Source organism: Cibotium barometz, chromosome 13 (assembly GCF_041138505.1).
Source record: "Cibotium barometz isolate CiBa-2024 chromosome 13, ASM4113850v1, whole genome shotgun sequence".
In the NCBI taxonomy this organism is placed as follows: Eukaryota; Viridiplantae; Streptophyta; class Polypodiopsida; order Cyatheales; family Cibotiaceae; genus Cibotium; species Cibotium barometz.
In genome coordinates this window covers 15860907-15875631 of record NC_141058.1, presented here as the reverse complement: position 1 = coordinate 15875631, position 14725 = coordinate 15860907, and the positions used below count along the sequence as shown (strand labels likewise).

The 14725-nt window shown below is 41.5% G+C and overlaps 1 protein-coding gene across 1 annotated transcript; it reads right to left on the bottom strand.

Annotated features, from left to right (window-relative positions):
- Positions 1 to 9347: 9347 nt before the first annotated feature.
- Positions 9348 to 14486, bottom strand: LOC147632414 (microtubule-associated protein TORTIFOLIA1-like). Its single transcript, XM_086807224.1, has 6 exons — positions 13350 to 14486; positions 13016 to 13210; positions 12744 to 12840; positions 11533 to 12278; positions 9962 to 10891; positions 9348 to 9870 (listed from the first exon to the last, which is right to left on the bottom strand). Exons 1-6 carry the CDS (start codon positions 14061 to 14063, stop codon positions 9685 to 9687), a joined length of 2868 nt encoding a protein of 955 aa, XP_086663350.1. The 5' UTR covers positions 14064 to 14486; the 3' UTR covers positions 9348 to 9684.
- Positions 14487 to 14725: the final 239 nt, after the last annotated feature.

Genomic DNA, 14725 nt, shown 5'->3' with positions numbered 1-14725 from the left:
ATATTCTTTCTGCCACATAATTTCTTGACCTTGATTCTTAGGTAGAATAATTGTGGAAATTCATCTTCTGACACTAAGATTTAATTCAAATCCATCTTTTCTTAAATATCATAAAAATTCTTCTTTTAACTAAATACCAATACCTATTTTTTTGAATAAACTTGAAATCCCTCTTTTTCTCATTTAATGAGTGCAATCTAAATATCATGGGAATTTCTCTTTTATCATAATTTAAATCTATTTAAAATTTCTCTTAAAAATTATATAAAAATATCCATTAAATCCATTAAACTAGAAATTCCACTTTTCTCATTCAAATGATTGAATTCCAAATATGGTGGGAATTCCTCTTTCATCATTTAAATTTATCAATGTAAAAAGATAAATTTAAATTAATTTCCTCTTAAAAATTAAATAAAATTCTCCATTAATTCCTTTACACTAGAAATTCCACTTTTCTCATTTAAATGGTTGAATTCCAATTATGTTGGGAATTCCTCTTTAATCATTTAAATTTATCTATGTAAAAAGATAAATTTAACTAAATTTTCTCTTAAAAATTAAATAAAAATCTCCATTAATTCCTTTACACTATAAATTCCACTTTTCTCATTTAAATGGTTGAATTCTAATTATGGTGGAAATTCCTCTTTCATCATTTAAATTTATCTATGCAAAAAGATAAATTTAATTAAAATCCTTCTTTAATTTTTAAATAAAATATACATTATTTTAGTATTCTAATTTTTCTCTTATTTCATTAGAATACATGGATTTCCATTTTCATGGAAATTTCTCTTTTATCATAAAAATGAATTACTAGAATTTTCTCTCTTTTTTAAATAACTAATTATGCATAAACATAAAAATTAATTTTTTTATGGCTATGATGAGAATTATTCAATTAATCTAGGATGATTAATCCTAGAATATGGTAGGAAGTCCTCTTTTCATAATATTCAATTAATCTAGGATGAGAATTATTCATATTCTAGGATGATTAATCCTAGAATATGGTAGAAAGTCCTGAGGCGGTGGACACTAATGACCCGCCTAGGGGATAGGCCCCACACTTATACCACTGGCATGGTTGGTGAGATCTTGGATGATATGCGGCCAGTGGGATGACAGGCTGTGTGACAACCATTCTAGAGACTGGCATAGTTATAGCGCCAGCTCATTTAGTTGGGTTCACACTATAGAGAACCCTTGTATGTATTTGGTTGAGTACCTTTCATATTGTGTGTACTCTTATCTTGTATATGGTGTGTTGAGTGTTGAGTGAAGTAGAAGAAGAAGATTTTCAGCCTCACCATTTTGTGAGTGTGTGTGTGCTTGCAAGAGCTCAAGCTCTCTTCCCCCCTGCAAAGCAAGAGAACCACAGGAAGCGGTACGAGGGTAAGAGCTTCAACTACTCTTCCCTATTTGTGTTGGTGACTACACCCTTGTCGGGAGCTCTACGGGAGGCACCGGCAAACGATCTCTAATTGAGGAGCTTTCTTCGCGGGAGTAAAGTTATAGGGAAACTATGATGTCCTGTCCTATCGGACAATATTTTCAGGGCCGAAAACGCGTTTTCTGGACCTCCGTTTTTCAGAAAGCAGGCGATTTCGAGCACTACGGGTAAGTCATCGATTCTCTGCAGAACTTTGTTTTAAGAGCTGCTGGAAGACAGATTGGCTGTGCAGACAGTGTGTGCTGCAAAGAGGTCAACAGTTGCCATTGAGTGTATGTATGCATATTGAAGTCACTGGTTTGTGACATTTGAGAGTACTACAGTACCGCTGCAGAAAATACAGCAGTTGGTGTAGGACAAACCAGAGTGCTGTTTCTGGTAAAATTGTGTGTCTGGCAAGATGTCAAATGATGGCATAACCCAGATTGTGGCTGAGAAGCTTGATAAGAATAACTTCCATGCTTGGAGGTTCAGGCTGACGAATTTCCTGATGGGAAAGGGCTATTGGGACTACATAGAAGGTGAGCATGAAGAGGCACCGGAGATACCGGACATAAATCTGACTGCTGCAGATGTGAAAGAGTTTAAACACTAGAACCAAGGAGCCAGGAAAGTTATGTATTGGCTCTCCACCATTAGTATACAGGACACCATGATTGGGCACATTCAGGATGCCAAGTCCCCTAAGGAGGCGTGGGACACCTTGGTAAAACTCTATGAAACAAATACCAAGGCACGTAAGATACAGTTGAAGAATGAACTTCATACTGTGGAGAAAAAGAGCATGTCTGTGAATGACTATGCATTGAAGATAAAGGGTATTGTGGAATCCCTTGCATCTATTGGTGTGTCAGTAGATGATGATGATAAGGTGGAAGTTTGTCTACGTGGTCTTGGGCCACAATACAAGGCGTTCAAGACGTCTATTCAGACTCGGAAAAACATTCCCAACTTTACAGATTTGGTGTCTATGCTGATTATAGAAGAGAAGAGCTTGGGTGAAGACCAACAGTCTTCACAAAACAAAAACAGTTCAGAGCAACAGGCCTTCTACACAAGTTCAGGTAGAGGACGAGGTAGAGGAGGCCGTGGACGCGGTCAAGGAGGTGGCCGAACAGGTAATCAGAATTATGGCCATCAGCAGCAGCAACAACAGTCCCAGAATACACAACAACAACATCAACAACACACAGGTGGAAGAGGCAAATTCAGAGGGCAGGGGGAGTCAAAGAGGACGTGGAAATTGGCAAAGGCAATATAATGATGCACGTGAATGTTTTTATTGTTGGTAAGCCTGGACATGTGCAGGCAGAATGTTATCAGAAGCAGGCTGACATGCAAAATGGGAAAGTGCAGAACAACTATGCATCCTCAAGCAGAAACAATGAGGATAATGAAAGGTTGTTTGTTATGCAGCATGTCGTGAATGCCATGTCTGAAAATGTTGAAGCAGCACAAAAAAGATGATGTATGGTATGTGGATTCATGTGCTTCAAACCACATGACAAGTCATGGGGAGTGGTTCAAGGAGATGAAAAACCTTGAAAGACCAGGTTTTGTGGAAACAGGGGATGACACCACTCATCCGATTGCCCATGTTGGAGATGTGCCATTGTCTATGCAGTATGGCAAAGTGAAGTACCTTGCAGATGTACTTCACGTTCCGAACATAACAAAGAATCTGGTTTTGGTTGGCCAGATGATTGAGTAGGGTTTGTTTAACCCTGATGGTTGTTATGTTAAAGACTTTGAAGACAAGTGCAGGTTGGTTGCAAAAGGCAACAGAGTGTTTACGTTGAATGTAGACATGCCTGAAATGAGTGCTGCGATGTTTGCAAATGGTTCAGGAATTGTTGCAGACACAGAAATTTGGCATAAAAGAATTGGACATGTGAATGTGCAGAGAATGAAGTCTATGCAGACTAAAGGAATTGTGACAGGGCTGCCAAAATTTAAAGTGAAGGTATGCAGAGAATATGTGAAGCATGCCAATGTGGAAAGCAAACAAAGCATGTATTTCCACGTAACAGATATGTGAGCAGAAATGCACTAGATGTTGTGCATTCATATGTATGGGGTCCTACGAAGACCATGTCTATGGGAGGCTGCAGGTATTGACATTCATTGATGACCACACAAGGAAAGTGTGGGTATATTTCATGAAGGAGAAGAGTGAGGTGTTCACTCACTTTCAGAATTTCAGAGTTTTGGTTGAAAAGCAAACAGGGAAATATGTAAAGTGCCTAAGGTCAGATGGAGGGGGAGAGTACTTCTCCAATGAGTTCTCTGAATTTTTGAAGAAGAATGGTATTCGGAGACAGTTTACATGCAGATACACTCCGTAGCAAAATGGAGTTGCTGAGCGAAAAAACAGGCACATTGCTGAGATTGCGCGAGCATTGATGGAAGAGAAGAATATGCCGCATAGCTATTGGGCTGAGGCTGTTTCTACAGCAGTATACATCATGAACAGGACTCCAACTGTAGCCATACATGATGTAACTCCAGAGGAGAGGTTTACTGGGACAGAAAACCTGATTTGTCTCATCTGAAAGTTTTTGGATGCATTGCATATGTGCATGTGCCAGATGAGCTGAGAACTATCCAAAAGCTGAAAAATGTGTGTTTATTGGATATTCCCTTGAGCAAAAGTGATACGTGTGTTATAACCCTGCTACACGTGAGTTGAGGGTAAGCAGGGATGTTGTCTTTGATGAGATGAGCAGCTAGTATGTTGCTAAAAAAGAAGCTGCTGGGGCTGATGTGAGTGGAAGTGTGGTTGCACAGAATGCAGGTCAGCAATCACAGTCTTTGAGTGGACCAGGGAGAGTCCTCATCTATTGGGTCTGTTGATAGACCATGGAGTGGCAGGTTGCATCATAATACCAGTCCTGCAAATGTGATTAGTACATCACGTAAAGGAAAAGAGAAAGTGGTTGAGCCCCTTGGTATGCCTGACATTTCTGCAGGGCATTCTCATGTTAATGGAGAATCTAGTGGCTCAGATATGAGCCTTGATGAGGAGCTTGGGATCCCAGCTATGAGAACACCTGGTGTAAAGAAGGCTATGGAAGCCATGAATGAAAAGCTGCGAAGATCTGGGAGAGTGAAAAACCTTTGCCATATATGCATAGTGATGTAGAGGTTTACCTATGATGGTTATGTGGCACATCACTATGCATATATGGCAAAGGTTGTGCAGGTTGTAGAGCCCACATGCATTAATGAGGCTGTTGGAAATGTGTGTTGGGAGAAAGCTATGGATGAGAAGATGTATGCACTATATGGAAATGAAACTTGGGATTTAGTGCAATTGCCTGAAGACAAGAAAGCCATTGGATGCAAGTGGGTGTACAAAGTAAAACATAACAGTGATGGAAGCATAAACAGGTATGAGGCTAGATTGGTAGTAGCCAAAGGGTATGCGCAGACATATGGCATTGATTATGAGGAAACTTTCAGTCCAGTTGCCAAGATGGCAACAGTGAGAGTTGTCATAGCAGTGACTGCATCAAAGCAATGGTCTTTACATCAGATGGATGTAAAGAATGCATTCTTGCATGGGGATTTGCAAGAAGAGGTGTATATGTTGCATCCACCTGGTTATGAGGATGTGAGTCACCCCGAGCATGTTTGCAGGTTGAAGAAAGCCTTGTATATCTTAAAACAAGCACCAAGAGCATGGTCTGACAAGATTTCTGAATATCTTGTCACTATTGGCTTTCATGTAGCCAATGCAGATTTCTCGCTGTATGTGAGACATGGTGATAGAGGGGTTGTGCTTGTTGTCATCTATGTAGATGACTTGATCATTACGGGGGACCATGATGCAGAGATCTTTGATGTAAAGATCTTGCTTAGACAGAAGTTCGAGATGAAGGATCTGGGGGAGCTCAGATATTTCTTGGGCATTGAGGTGATTAGGTCACCACATGGTATTGGATTACTCTGCAGAGACAGTATGGCTTGGACATGTTGTCCAAGTATGGTATGACAGGCTGTAAGCCTATTTCCGTGCCATTGGATCAGAATGGCAAGTTGAGTGCAGATTCAGGAGAGATCTTGGAGGATCCTACTATGTATAGGCGCATAGTAGGAAGCTTGATCTACATGACGATCACCAGACCAGATTTGAGCTATGCTGTTGGGTTGGTGAGTCAGTTTATGTAGGTTCCACGGAAGTCGCATTTGGATGCATTGAGACGCATACTGAGGTATGTGAGGTCTACTTTGCATTGTGGACTATTTTATGAGACTGGGACAGAGATATGTGTACATGGGTACACAGATGCTGATTGGGCTGGTAGTATCTCAAATAGAAGATCTACTAGTGGCTTCATGTTTTCTTTGGGGAGTGCTACTGTGACTTGGAGCAGCAAGAAGCAGCCTACGGTTGCTCTATCCAGTACAGAGGCCGAGTACAAAGGAGCTGCTCTGGCAACATGTGAGGTAGCTTGGTTGAGAAAGCTACTTGTTGCAGATTTGGGTCTATCAGTGGATAGACAAGTTGTCATTTTTTGTGACAACATTAGCAGTATACAGTTGGCTAGGAACCCAGTTTTTCATGCTCGCACGAAGCATATAGAGGTTCACTACCATTTTGTCAGAGAGAAGGTCTTGGCAGGAGACCTTGACCTTGTTTATGTCAGCACACAGGATCAGGTAGCTGACATCTTCACCAAAGCATTGGGTACAGAGAAGCTCGGCAGATTCAGAGCTTCGCTTGGTGTACATGAGATGGAGTTGAGCTCGAGGGGGAGTGTTGAGATATCGAGCTCGTCTAGTGAGGCGGTGGACACTAATGACCCGCCTGGGGGATAGGCCCCACACTTACACCACTAGCATGGTTGGTGAGATCTTGGGTGATATGCGGCCAGTGGGATGACAGGCTGTGTGACAGCCATTCTAGAGACTGGCATAGTTATAGCGCGAGCTCATTTAGTTGGTTTCACACTATAGAGAACCCTTGTATATATTTGGTTGAGTACCTTTCATATTGTGTGTACTCTTATCTTGTATATGGTGTGTTGAGTGTTGAGTGAAGTAGAAGAAGAAGATTTTCAGCCTCTCACCTTGTGTGTTCTCTATTAGGGTTTTGTGAGTGTGTGTGTGCTTGCAAGAGCTCAAGCTCTCTTCCGCCCTGCATCTTTTCAGTTTAGTCAAGATCTTATGACGTCAATTTTGGGGTGGTACCATGGGTAGTGAGATCACGTTTACTTAGATCTTTTTGGCTTCTAGGTTTGTGCAGACGATGAGGTTTTTTAGGACCCAGACATAAGAGTTTCCTTTGTAGAAACCCTGGGCTTCTACCAACCTGACAAGGGATCCAACGAGGCTAAGGGTTTAGGTAAAACTTTATTGCTTGGTATTTTTTAGGACCCAGACATAAGAGTTTCCTTTGTAGAAACCCTGGGCTTCTACCAACCTGACAAGGGATCCAACGAGGCTAAGGGTTTGGGTAAAACTTTATTGCTTGGTATTTTTTCTATTTACAGATCTCCACTCTCACAGTTGGCTTTAGGCCAAATGGTGGCCACCAAGTCCTTACATGGGCATCTCACCAAGGTACTCTTGGTGGGCACCCATTCTTTCTTGATAACCTCCTTGAAGGATTGCTAAGGTTGCGGTTAGGGAGGTGAAATTTGTCTTCATCGACAAGGTTTTGGATCTCTCCACAACGGTTTGAGGGGGTGGTCACGACGCAGTGAGGCAAGAGGGTTGTTTAATGTTAGTGGTTATGTGAGGCTTGGAATGTCGATAGATTTAGGGTGCCCTCATCCACTCCAAGGATATGGTAACAATTCCGAAAGGGGAGCTCGTTTGCAATCTTTCTTTGCGAATGTTGTGACGATGCAATCCGGGGCCGTGATCCATCTCCTCCCAAGGATGATGCTTTCTTTCAATGTACAACTTGCACAATGCAAGTCTAGATCTAATTAGAAACTCTACTTCAAATCAATCGACAGTCATGGATTGAGAGTTATTTATTACAATATTAGTTGTTAACAAAGATATGAGGGGTGGGTGGCCTAATGAGGTCCACGCCCCAAGGACAAAACATTATGGATAGCCTCAATGTTAACCAAGGCTAGCCATGCTCTACTAGATGTTCTTCTAGGGAAAACTCTAGCTCAAGGCGAGTAGGTCCCATTCCTAGTTTTGTCTCAAATACGTCCAGTGCAAAGAGGGGTCTATGATCTAATCGCATTTTTTGCATGTGCAACACAATGCCCTCCCAACAACACATGCTTGCTATATCAATAAGTTTACATGATTCTTTTTTTACCAGATTCGTGCAACAAATTAAGGATCTTTGAAAAGATGTTTTGAGAAATATGAGTGTGATAAAGAGTGAGCTCCGACAAGGACAAGCTACAGATGACACCCAAGGATAATGGCAAGCAAGATTAGATCAATTTTAGGGAGTGTTCAAAGTGCCGAACACTAGTTAACAAGAGCCAAACAAGTCTAGGCAACAATCACGCAAGATTCATTCATACTCTTCATCACATTCTAAGCAAGATACTAATTCTCACTTCAAAATTTATTGCTTTAAATAAGCTACTTATACCCTCATTGCTCCATCAGATGTTTCTTTCAGAGCTAAATCATTTCTAATCCAAGATCTTTTGGAGTCTTCAAACACATACCTCTAAGTGAGATACAATTACACAAATCAAACTCACCAATCCATGATAGTGTGTTGGCAAGTTCTTCCAAGAAAAGGCATGATTCTTTGGTGTAATTTTTAGAGAGAATGATAAATTTGCACCAATATAAAATTGTGGTTATATTAGATTATTAGTTTATTTATAGATGTAAATACCTATTAATTGTGTTTACAAAAAGTGTAGCACTTTTTTCAAAAGATTTGTAATTGATGTCACAACTCTCCACCCATTTGAAAGTGATTATACTATAGATATTTATTTATTCTTTCATTCATATATGTAAACATATACCAACTGTGCTTTGAAAACAATTTGCTGATCTATAAACATATCTAATTGAGTGTTTACAAGAAATTGTGTGCACACTTTTTTTACTCCATTAATGGAATCCGCATCTTACAAAGCTCCAAAATCAATTTGCAAAAACAAAAAACTTGCAAATTACAAAATCCGAGATTACACGCCAAGAGTTCAATTAAACTTTTAGTTATGAGTTAAAAATCTTGATCAAAATTGTTAATATGGTGAATGTCTTTGAGTCTTTCTAGCACCATACTGTTAATGCCAATGCAACTTGATCCAACATCTCATCCAAGCAGGGATGTACACTTGTGAGGTGATGGGATCCTCCCAAGTAAAAAAGAAAAGAATTTGCTCACGAATTCCCTTTGCATGCAAGAAGCACGACCCCACTATATCACCTGCATAGAAAAGCATCTAGACCAGCAAACCAGCAACTCCAAATGTAAAATCCAGTCTCTTATGAAACTGTTTAACTCTTCTTCAAAGCTAAAAATGAGGAAAGAACAATGAGCCTACATTTTCCACCGCAATAACCTACGAGCTGGTGATGCCGTAAAGCGCACTTCATGCACGCACCAGCACTGTCATGCTCTACCTTCCCATGGCCAGTCTCAAAAAAGCTCCAGCAATGTGTATGCCATTATAACGGGATTATAGGAGCAGAGGTACAATGAGAAAGAACCTTGGCATCCATTGATTTTTGTGCGTCCACTATCCATCAATGTTGCAAGATCTTTGACTGAACAAAACACTTCCTCACTCACCACCACCTATATCCAAATTAAGCACTTCCAATAGCCAGCAAAAGAAAGATGATATATCCCCCCTCCCAAAAAAACAAACCAACCAACAAACAAACAAAACCACCATACCCATCTGTCCCCACATTCTAGAGAAGATGGGCAGCAGTCAACAACTTCAAGCCACAAGAAAATTCTACTAGGCAGCAATTATTTACAAGTTCTCTGTGACGCAAGAGAGACCCTTGCACCTAGATGCATGCCCTCCTGAAGTTTTCAATGAAGACCTTCCCCTCTAGATAGTTATTTTCTATATAGGTGGGCGCTTTTAACCATATAAAACATGCGCCTTATTTTTAAAGGAGAATAGTGAGGATGTAGCTTCAAAAAAAAAAAAGCAGCTCTGCACATTGCATGAAATGCTATTTTCCCTCTGCACTGGTAGGCTTTCCCATTAAAGCGGTCATATAATAAAAAAGGACATCTGTCTCTAGATTGCAAGACTAGCAAGCAATCACCTTGTTTGGACAAGTTCCCAGCTGGTAGCAAGCTGAGCAGCCAGATCATGAAGTGTTGTTGCAATCCACTTTTCCGGATAATTACAAGTCGAAGCTTCTTCCAATGAAATAATTAGTTCTCTTTTGGCATCAAGGGAGAAGCCCAAACAATCTGACCCATTGCTTGTGACTAGATCTGCCATCTGAAAACAAATAGAGCATCATTACACAATGTTTGCCTTCCATATGCAAATTTTCAAGAATGTTGAAAACATGCCATTAAGTCAACAAAACCTGTTGCACCCAGGGTATAATGACATCCAGAAAGCTTTGCTGCAGCATTAATTGGATAATGGTTCGCAACAGCTCATGAATGGTGCCATTTGACAGTTGTTCAAGAACAGGACCAGTTCTGCTCATAAGCCGTACTAACAGTAGCTCATCACCTGCAAAAAGCACCTCCACATATGCTGAATCCACCTCACCAGAACACACAAACTCCACCACCCTTGCCCAAACACTCCAAAATGGACCTTTCCCTTGCCAGCCAATCTTATGCATTAAGACTTCTGCCTTCGTCTTAACAGTCGGCTGACTTGATCCTGACATGGTTTTCAAGCTCTCTGGAACTATTACCCTTACATCCTCTTCCACATCTCTGATGGCCGCAAGAGTTGCCACATCCTTTGATGGTTGCCAAATGCTTCTTGCAGAAGGGTCCTCACCAAGCCTAGAAGAAACTGGCCCTCTCTCTTGTAAATTTTTACACAAAAAAATGTTACTGTCACCTTCATTTCTTGCTCTTCCTTGCAGTCTGTCAGAAGAAACGTCAATGTGAACTCTCCGAGAATTCACCTGGGTCTTAGAAAAAGGATTTCCTGACAAGGGAGCACATGCAGCTGATTCAAGTCTGGATTCGTTAATTCCAGTGATGCCTGTGCCTGATTGTGAGCTTCTTAATGGCGGATTTTGGCCATCTCTTACCAAAGTTATGCTTTCAGACAAGACAGGCCTGTCTTGTAAATATCCACAAAGCTCGCTCTTCTTCCAAACTTTGGGATTCGAATGATCCGAAACAGAATGGAGCTTGCTGCAACATTGAGCAGGATTACCATCACATCTTCCATTTGCTAAATCAGTGACAAGGTTGCCCACAATAGACTCTACTCCAGCAATCCTGGTCTCCAACTTTAGCAAAGTCTCCTCGGATCCATTCATGAACTTCTGTTCACAAAGTTAAAGAAACCCATGTTTAGCACCAAGTTAGCAATGTCATGCTTATATTATCATCAAGAGCAAAAAATTTGTGCCCTGTCAGCAAAACATGAACAAACCCACTAAGAAATAGGAAGAAGTCAGGCACAGAGACTAAGGTCCTTTAAATAAACTCGTCCAAAACAACTAGCAAAACCCTGAATACATCATGTTTCTGCTAGTTCAGTGGCCCTAAGGGAGCCCCTTTATTATCCTTACGTCAATCGATAGTAAGTAATATTCAGTAAAATAATTTTGATGGGCAAAAACAAAAGCACACGAGGTAGTGCATTTCGTGTTGATCAACACTCCAGTCAACCTCCAATGATGCATGGGCAAGGCTGAAAATTTTGTAAAAGCACGAAGAGGAGCCAAAACAGTCCACAATTATTACAGAAGCCAACAAAGGTTGAATTGACGAGTGGGCAGTTGTCGAAAATGCACTAGCATATACCAATCCCTAAGACTTTGTGCCTTGCATGGCTGATACTTTACCTCAGCTTGATTGTGAACATGCAAGTTATTATTTTAAACTTTAACAGGAAAACAAAAACTATCTAATCAAAAAAAAAAATACTTGAACTCCATTACAGCATAAATGTTAAACATACCTGCAGTAGCTCAAAAATACTTGTCTGTTGATTCTCTATCTGACACAACTGTCTTCTGATAGGGGCAGAGTCATTTTCTGTGTTGACAGCTTGACCATCAATTGTGCTACTACTAGAACTCCTCACCAAGCCTACTTCGACAGACCAAGATCCAGTATCAACCTCCTCAGGTTGAGGAGTTGAATCTATACATGAACTGTGTTTAGTGGCTAAACTTTGACTTTTTGTGCTGCTCATTCCAACAGTTTCTTCAAAGCAATGATTTTCTACCACAATATGTGGTGCGTTTGCTATATCTGATTGCTCTGCTGATCTCCTGCTGGAAGTCTCCAATAACTCCTCATGATGAGCAATACGCCCTGCACTGCAGTATTCTTGAAAGGCCTTTCTTTCTTTACTATGTTGCTTTGAAACATCTATATCCAAAGCATCCTGTACACCCCCTGTCAACACTTGAGGCAAAGCAGCAATGTCTATGTGCCAATTACTAGGATCTTTCTTCTCCATTTTTCCAAAAAAGGGGGGATTGGTTCTCTTATCCACAAGAGGTGTGCGCTTTTTTTGCATGTTGCCATAAATTTTATTTGCAGCTGATCTTGAATGACTAAAGCCGAAGCAGCCACTATCCGGCAGCTCATAATCTGAATTGATTTGAGCAATATGTTTCAGCACAGCAGCAACTCCTTCCAAACCTTTGCCTTTCCTTTTTGTTAGCTGACACTCTTGGCTCTCCATGCAAGTGTTCTCTGAACAAGCATCAGCATTACAAAGTTCATGTTATTTCCCAAATTTAACAAAGAAAAGAGTATGATCCTGACTTTAAGAGACTTCCTACTTACAAAGCTCCAGAACATCAACTCCATCATGCATAGCCTAGAGTGCATGCTATAATATTGGTACTTGTGCCATCAGCTTCCCAAAGAGCAATTGCAATTCTGCATCCTCAAAAGAGTTGTAACGTTTACCAATTGAAAGATCTAAAGCAAACTTTTCAGACTAAAGACAAGACTCTGGATCTGTAACTGCAGGATGAAACAAGTCAACAGAATGTAGATGTGGAAAGCCGTAGAAAATCATGATTAGATAGCAGCACGACCAGATGACAAAGGAAGTGCAACAATATATCTAGGTACTCAGGAAGCCAAAGAAGCACTCTAGCCTTAAGAATCCTTCAAGTAATTGCAGCATCGAGTGAAAGTATCACTTCTTACCTTTTACCGCAGAAGTTCTATCTGATGCCAAGTCTGAATTGGGAATCCTTTTCCAAACTTGCAAAGTTTGAACCACCATATCACGGACTGGTTTCACCTACATAGATTGATGAAAAGTTAAAAGTCAGTTCTCAAGATTCACACTGATGAGAGTGCAAACCTTGACACTTGTAAAGTCTGCTGTTAAAGCTTCAAGCTATGGACAGAACATCTCAAAAAATAACTGGAAATGATATATTAGATACAAAAGAGCTCTAGGGAGAAGTTAAAACCTTGTCAAATCGGCAAGCCTCAAGAGCTTCAAGAACTGAAATCTTGAAGGTACCTAGGGAGGGACCAATGCTAGAAGCCATGCATGCAATTGTTTCAGAAGCAGCCTTCCTTGTTGCCCAATCATTGCTCTTGAGACACTCTTGGACACATGCCATTACCATTGCAAGGCACGGATAGGATGTAGCTCCACCTGCCTGCAAAATCAAGCCACACACAAAATTCACCATCTAGCCAGCTAAATCACAGCGATCTGATTCTAACACTTGAGTTAGATGGACACCTGGATGAGGTTGGCAACTTCAAAATTAGCCACATCCAGAAAGCATAGGGTACCTGGACGATGCTTGCTATGACAGAAAGCAGAGCAGCTTTGGCAGTGAAAGTAGGGCTGTTCAAGAGCTTGATAATGCGAGGGAGGAGGCGTTGCAGAGATCCAGGAAGAAGAGGGTCTTCGAGGCTGTCGATGACCCGGGCAAGGCACATGGCTGCCCCGACCTGGACGCTCCTGCTCTGCTCATTTAGAATATCAAAGAGAGGCTTGGCAAAGATACCAAGTGCTCCTGCAAATGCAGAGGTGGCATTTTCCCCTCCTGCATTGCTTGCCAGAGAAACCTTGGCAGCTAGGGTTCCAATGGTGTCGACACAGGCATCACGGATGCTTGAGTCAGGGTCTCTAAGGCGCTTGACGATGTTAAGGACGATCTTCGAGAGGTGAGGGGCCAAGAGATCGCGATGGAGGGACGCCAGAGTGCCAAACATATTGACACATTCCTTGCGCACGGTACTCTTCTGCTGTGAGTCTGTGTCGTACAGACAGGAGAGGCACAGAGAAATACCTTCGGGGGTGAGCGTCTTAGCGATGCGCTCCAGATCCTCCACTCCGATGTGCTGGGTATCTCGATCTGCAAGCTTGTTCAGGGCTGCCAGAATCCGCTGCTTCAGCTCAATAAGCAGCATCTGCGGCGTGGCCCCCCCTCCTGCCTTACTACTACTGCTCGACCTGGATTTTCCATCACCCCCACTGTTGTTGCTCTTAGATTGCGCCATGAAACCCTAAAATGGGATTCTGGAAACCGATTCAAACTTGGATTGTTTAGCAGAGGCTTCGAAGTCTTAAGCGATGCATTGATTGAGATCCCTGCTGCTCAATCTGCAATTGCTACAGCCGACGCTGCTCCTGCTACTGCTGGCATGAAGCCGTAACAGATGCAGGAGCAGCCTGAAACCCTAAAAGATGAGGCTGTGAAACTCTAAAGGGGGACGGGAACCTAAAATGAGACCCTGGAAAGAGAGAGGAGGTGTTGGAGATGGGGATCGAAGAAGAAGCAAGGAGACAATGAACTCTGATTTGGAAATTTTCAAAGGGCCCTTCCCCCCATCGCACCGACTGTCCACAGGTGCATGCAGCACACACATGGTATGTAGTGTGTACGTGCACGCCCACTCTCTTTTTCTTCTTCTTTTTTTAACAAGTATTGGGGTTAGAATCTGCAGTACCCACTCTCACATCACAATAAAAAGATTCACGTCCTCAATAAATATAAATAATGCTCATTTCTTCCCAAAAAAAAAACAAACAAACAAAAAAACAAGTACTCAATAATGCAATGCCACAAGCTGAGTTGTCACCATGGGGTGGGTTCACTCCAATGTCAAGTGACTCGCATCTCGATGTCAGTCGTAGTCCCTAGACATTAATGTCACCAAGA

Coding starts and splice junctions, on each gene's coding strand:
- LOC147632414 (XM_086807224.1), bottom strand. CDS start 14,063: ATGGCGCAATCTAAGAGCAACAACAGTGGGGGTGATGGAAAATCCAGG. Junction 12,279..12,743: donor TAGAACTTCTGCGGTAAAAG/GTAAGAAGTGAT, acceptor ATGCTTGTTCAG/AGAACACTTGCATGGAGAGC. Junction 10,892..11,532: donor GTATTTTTGAGCTACTGCAG/GTATGTTTAACA, acceptor CTTTGTGAACAG/AAGTTCATGAATGGATCCGA.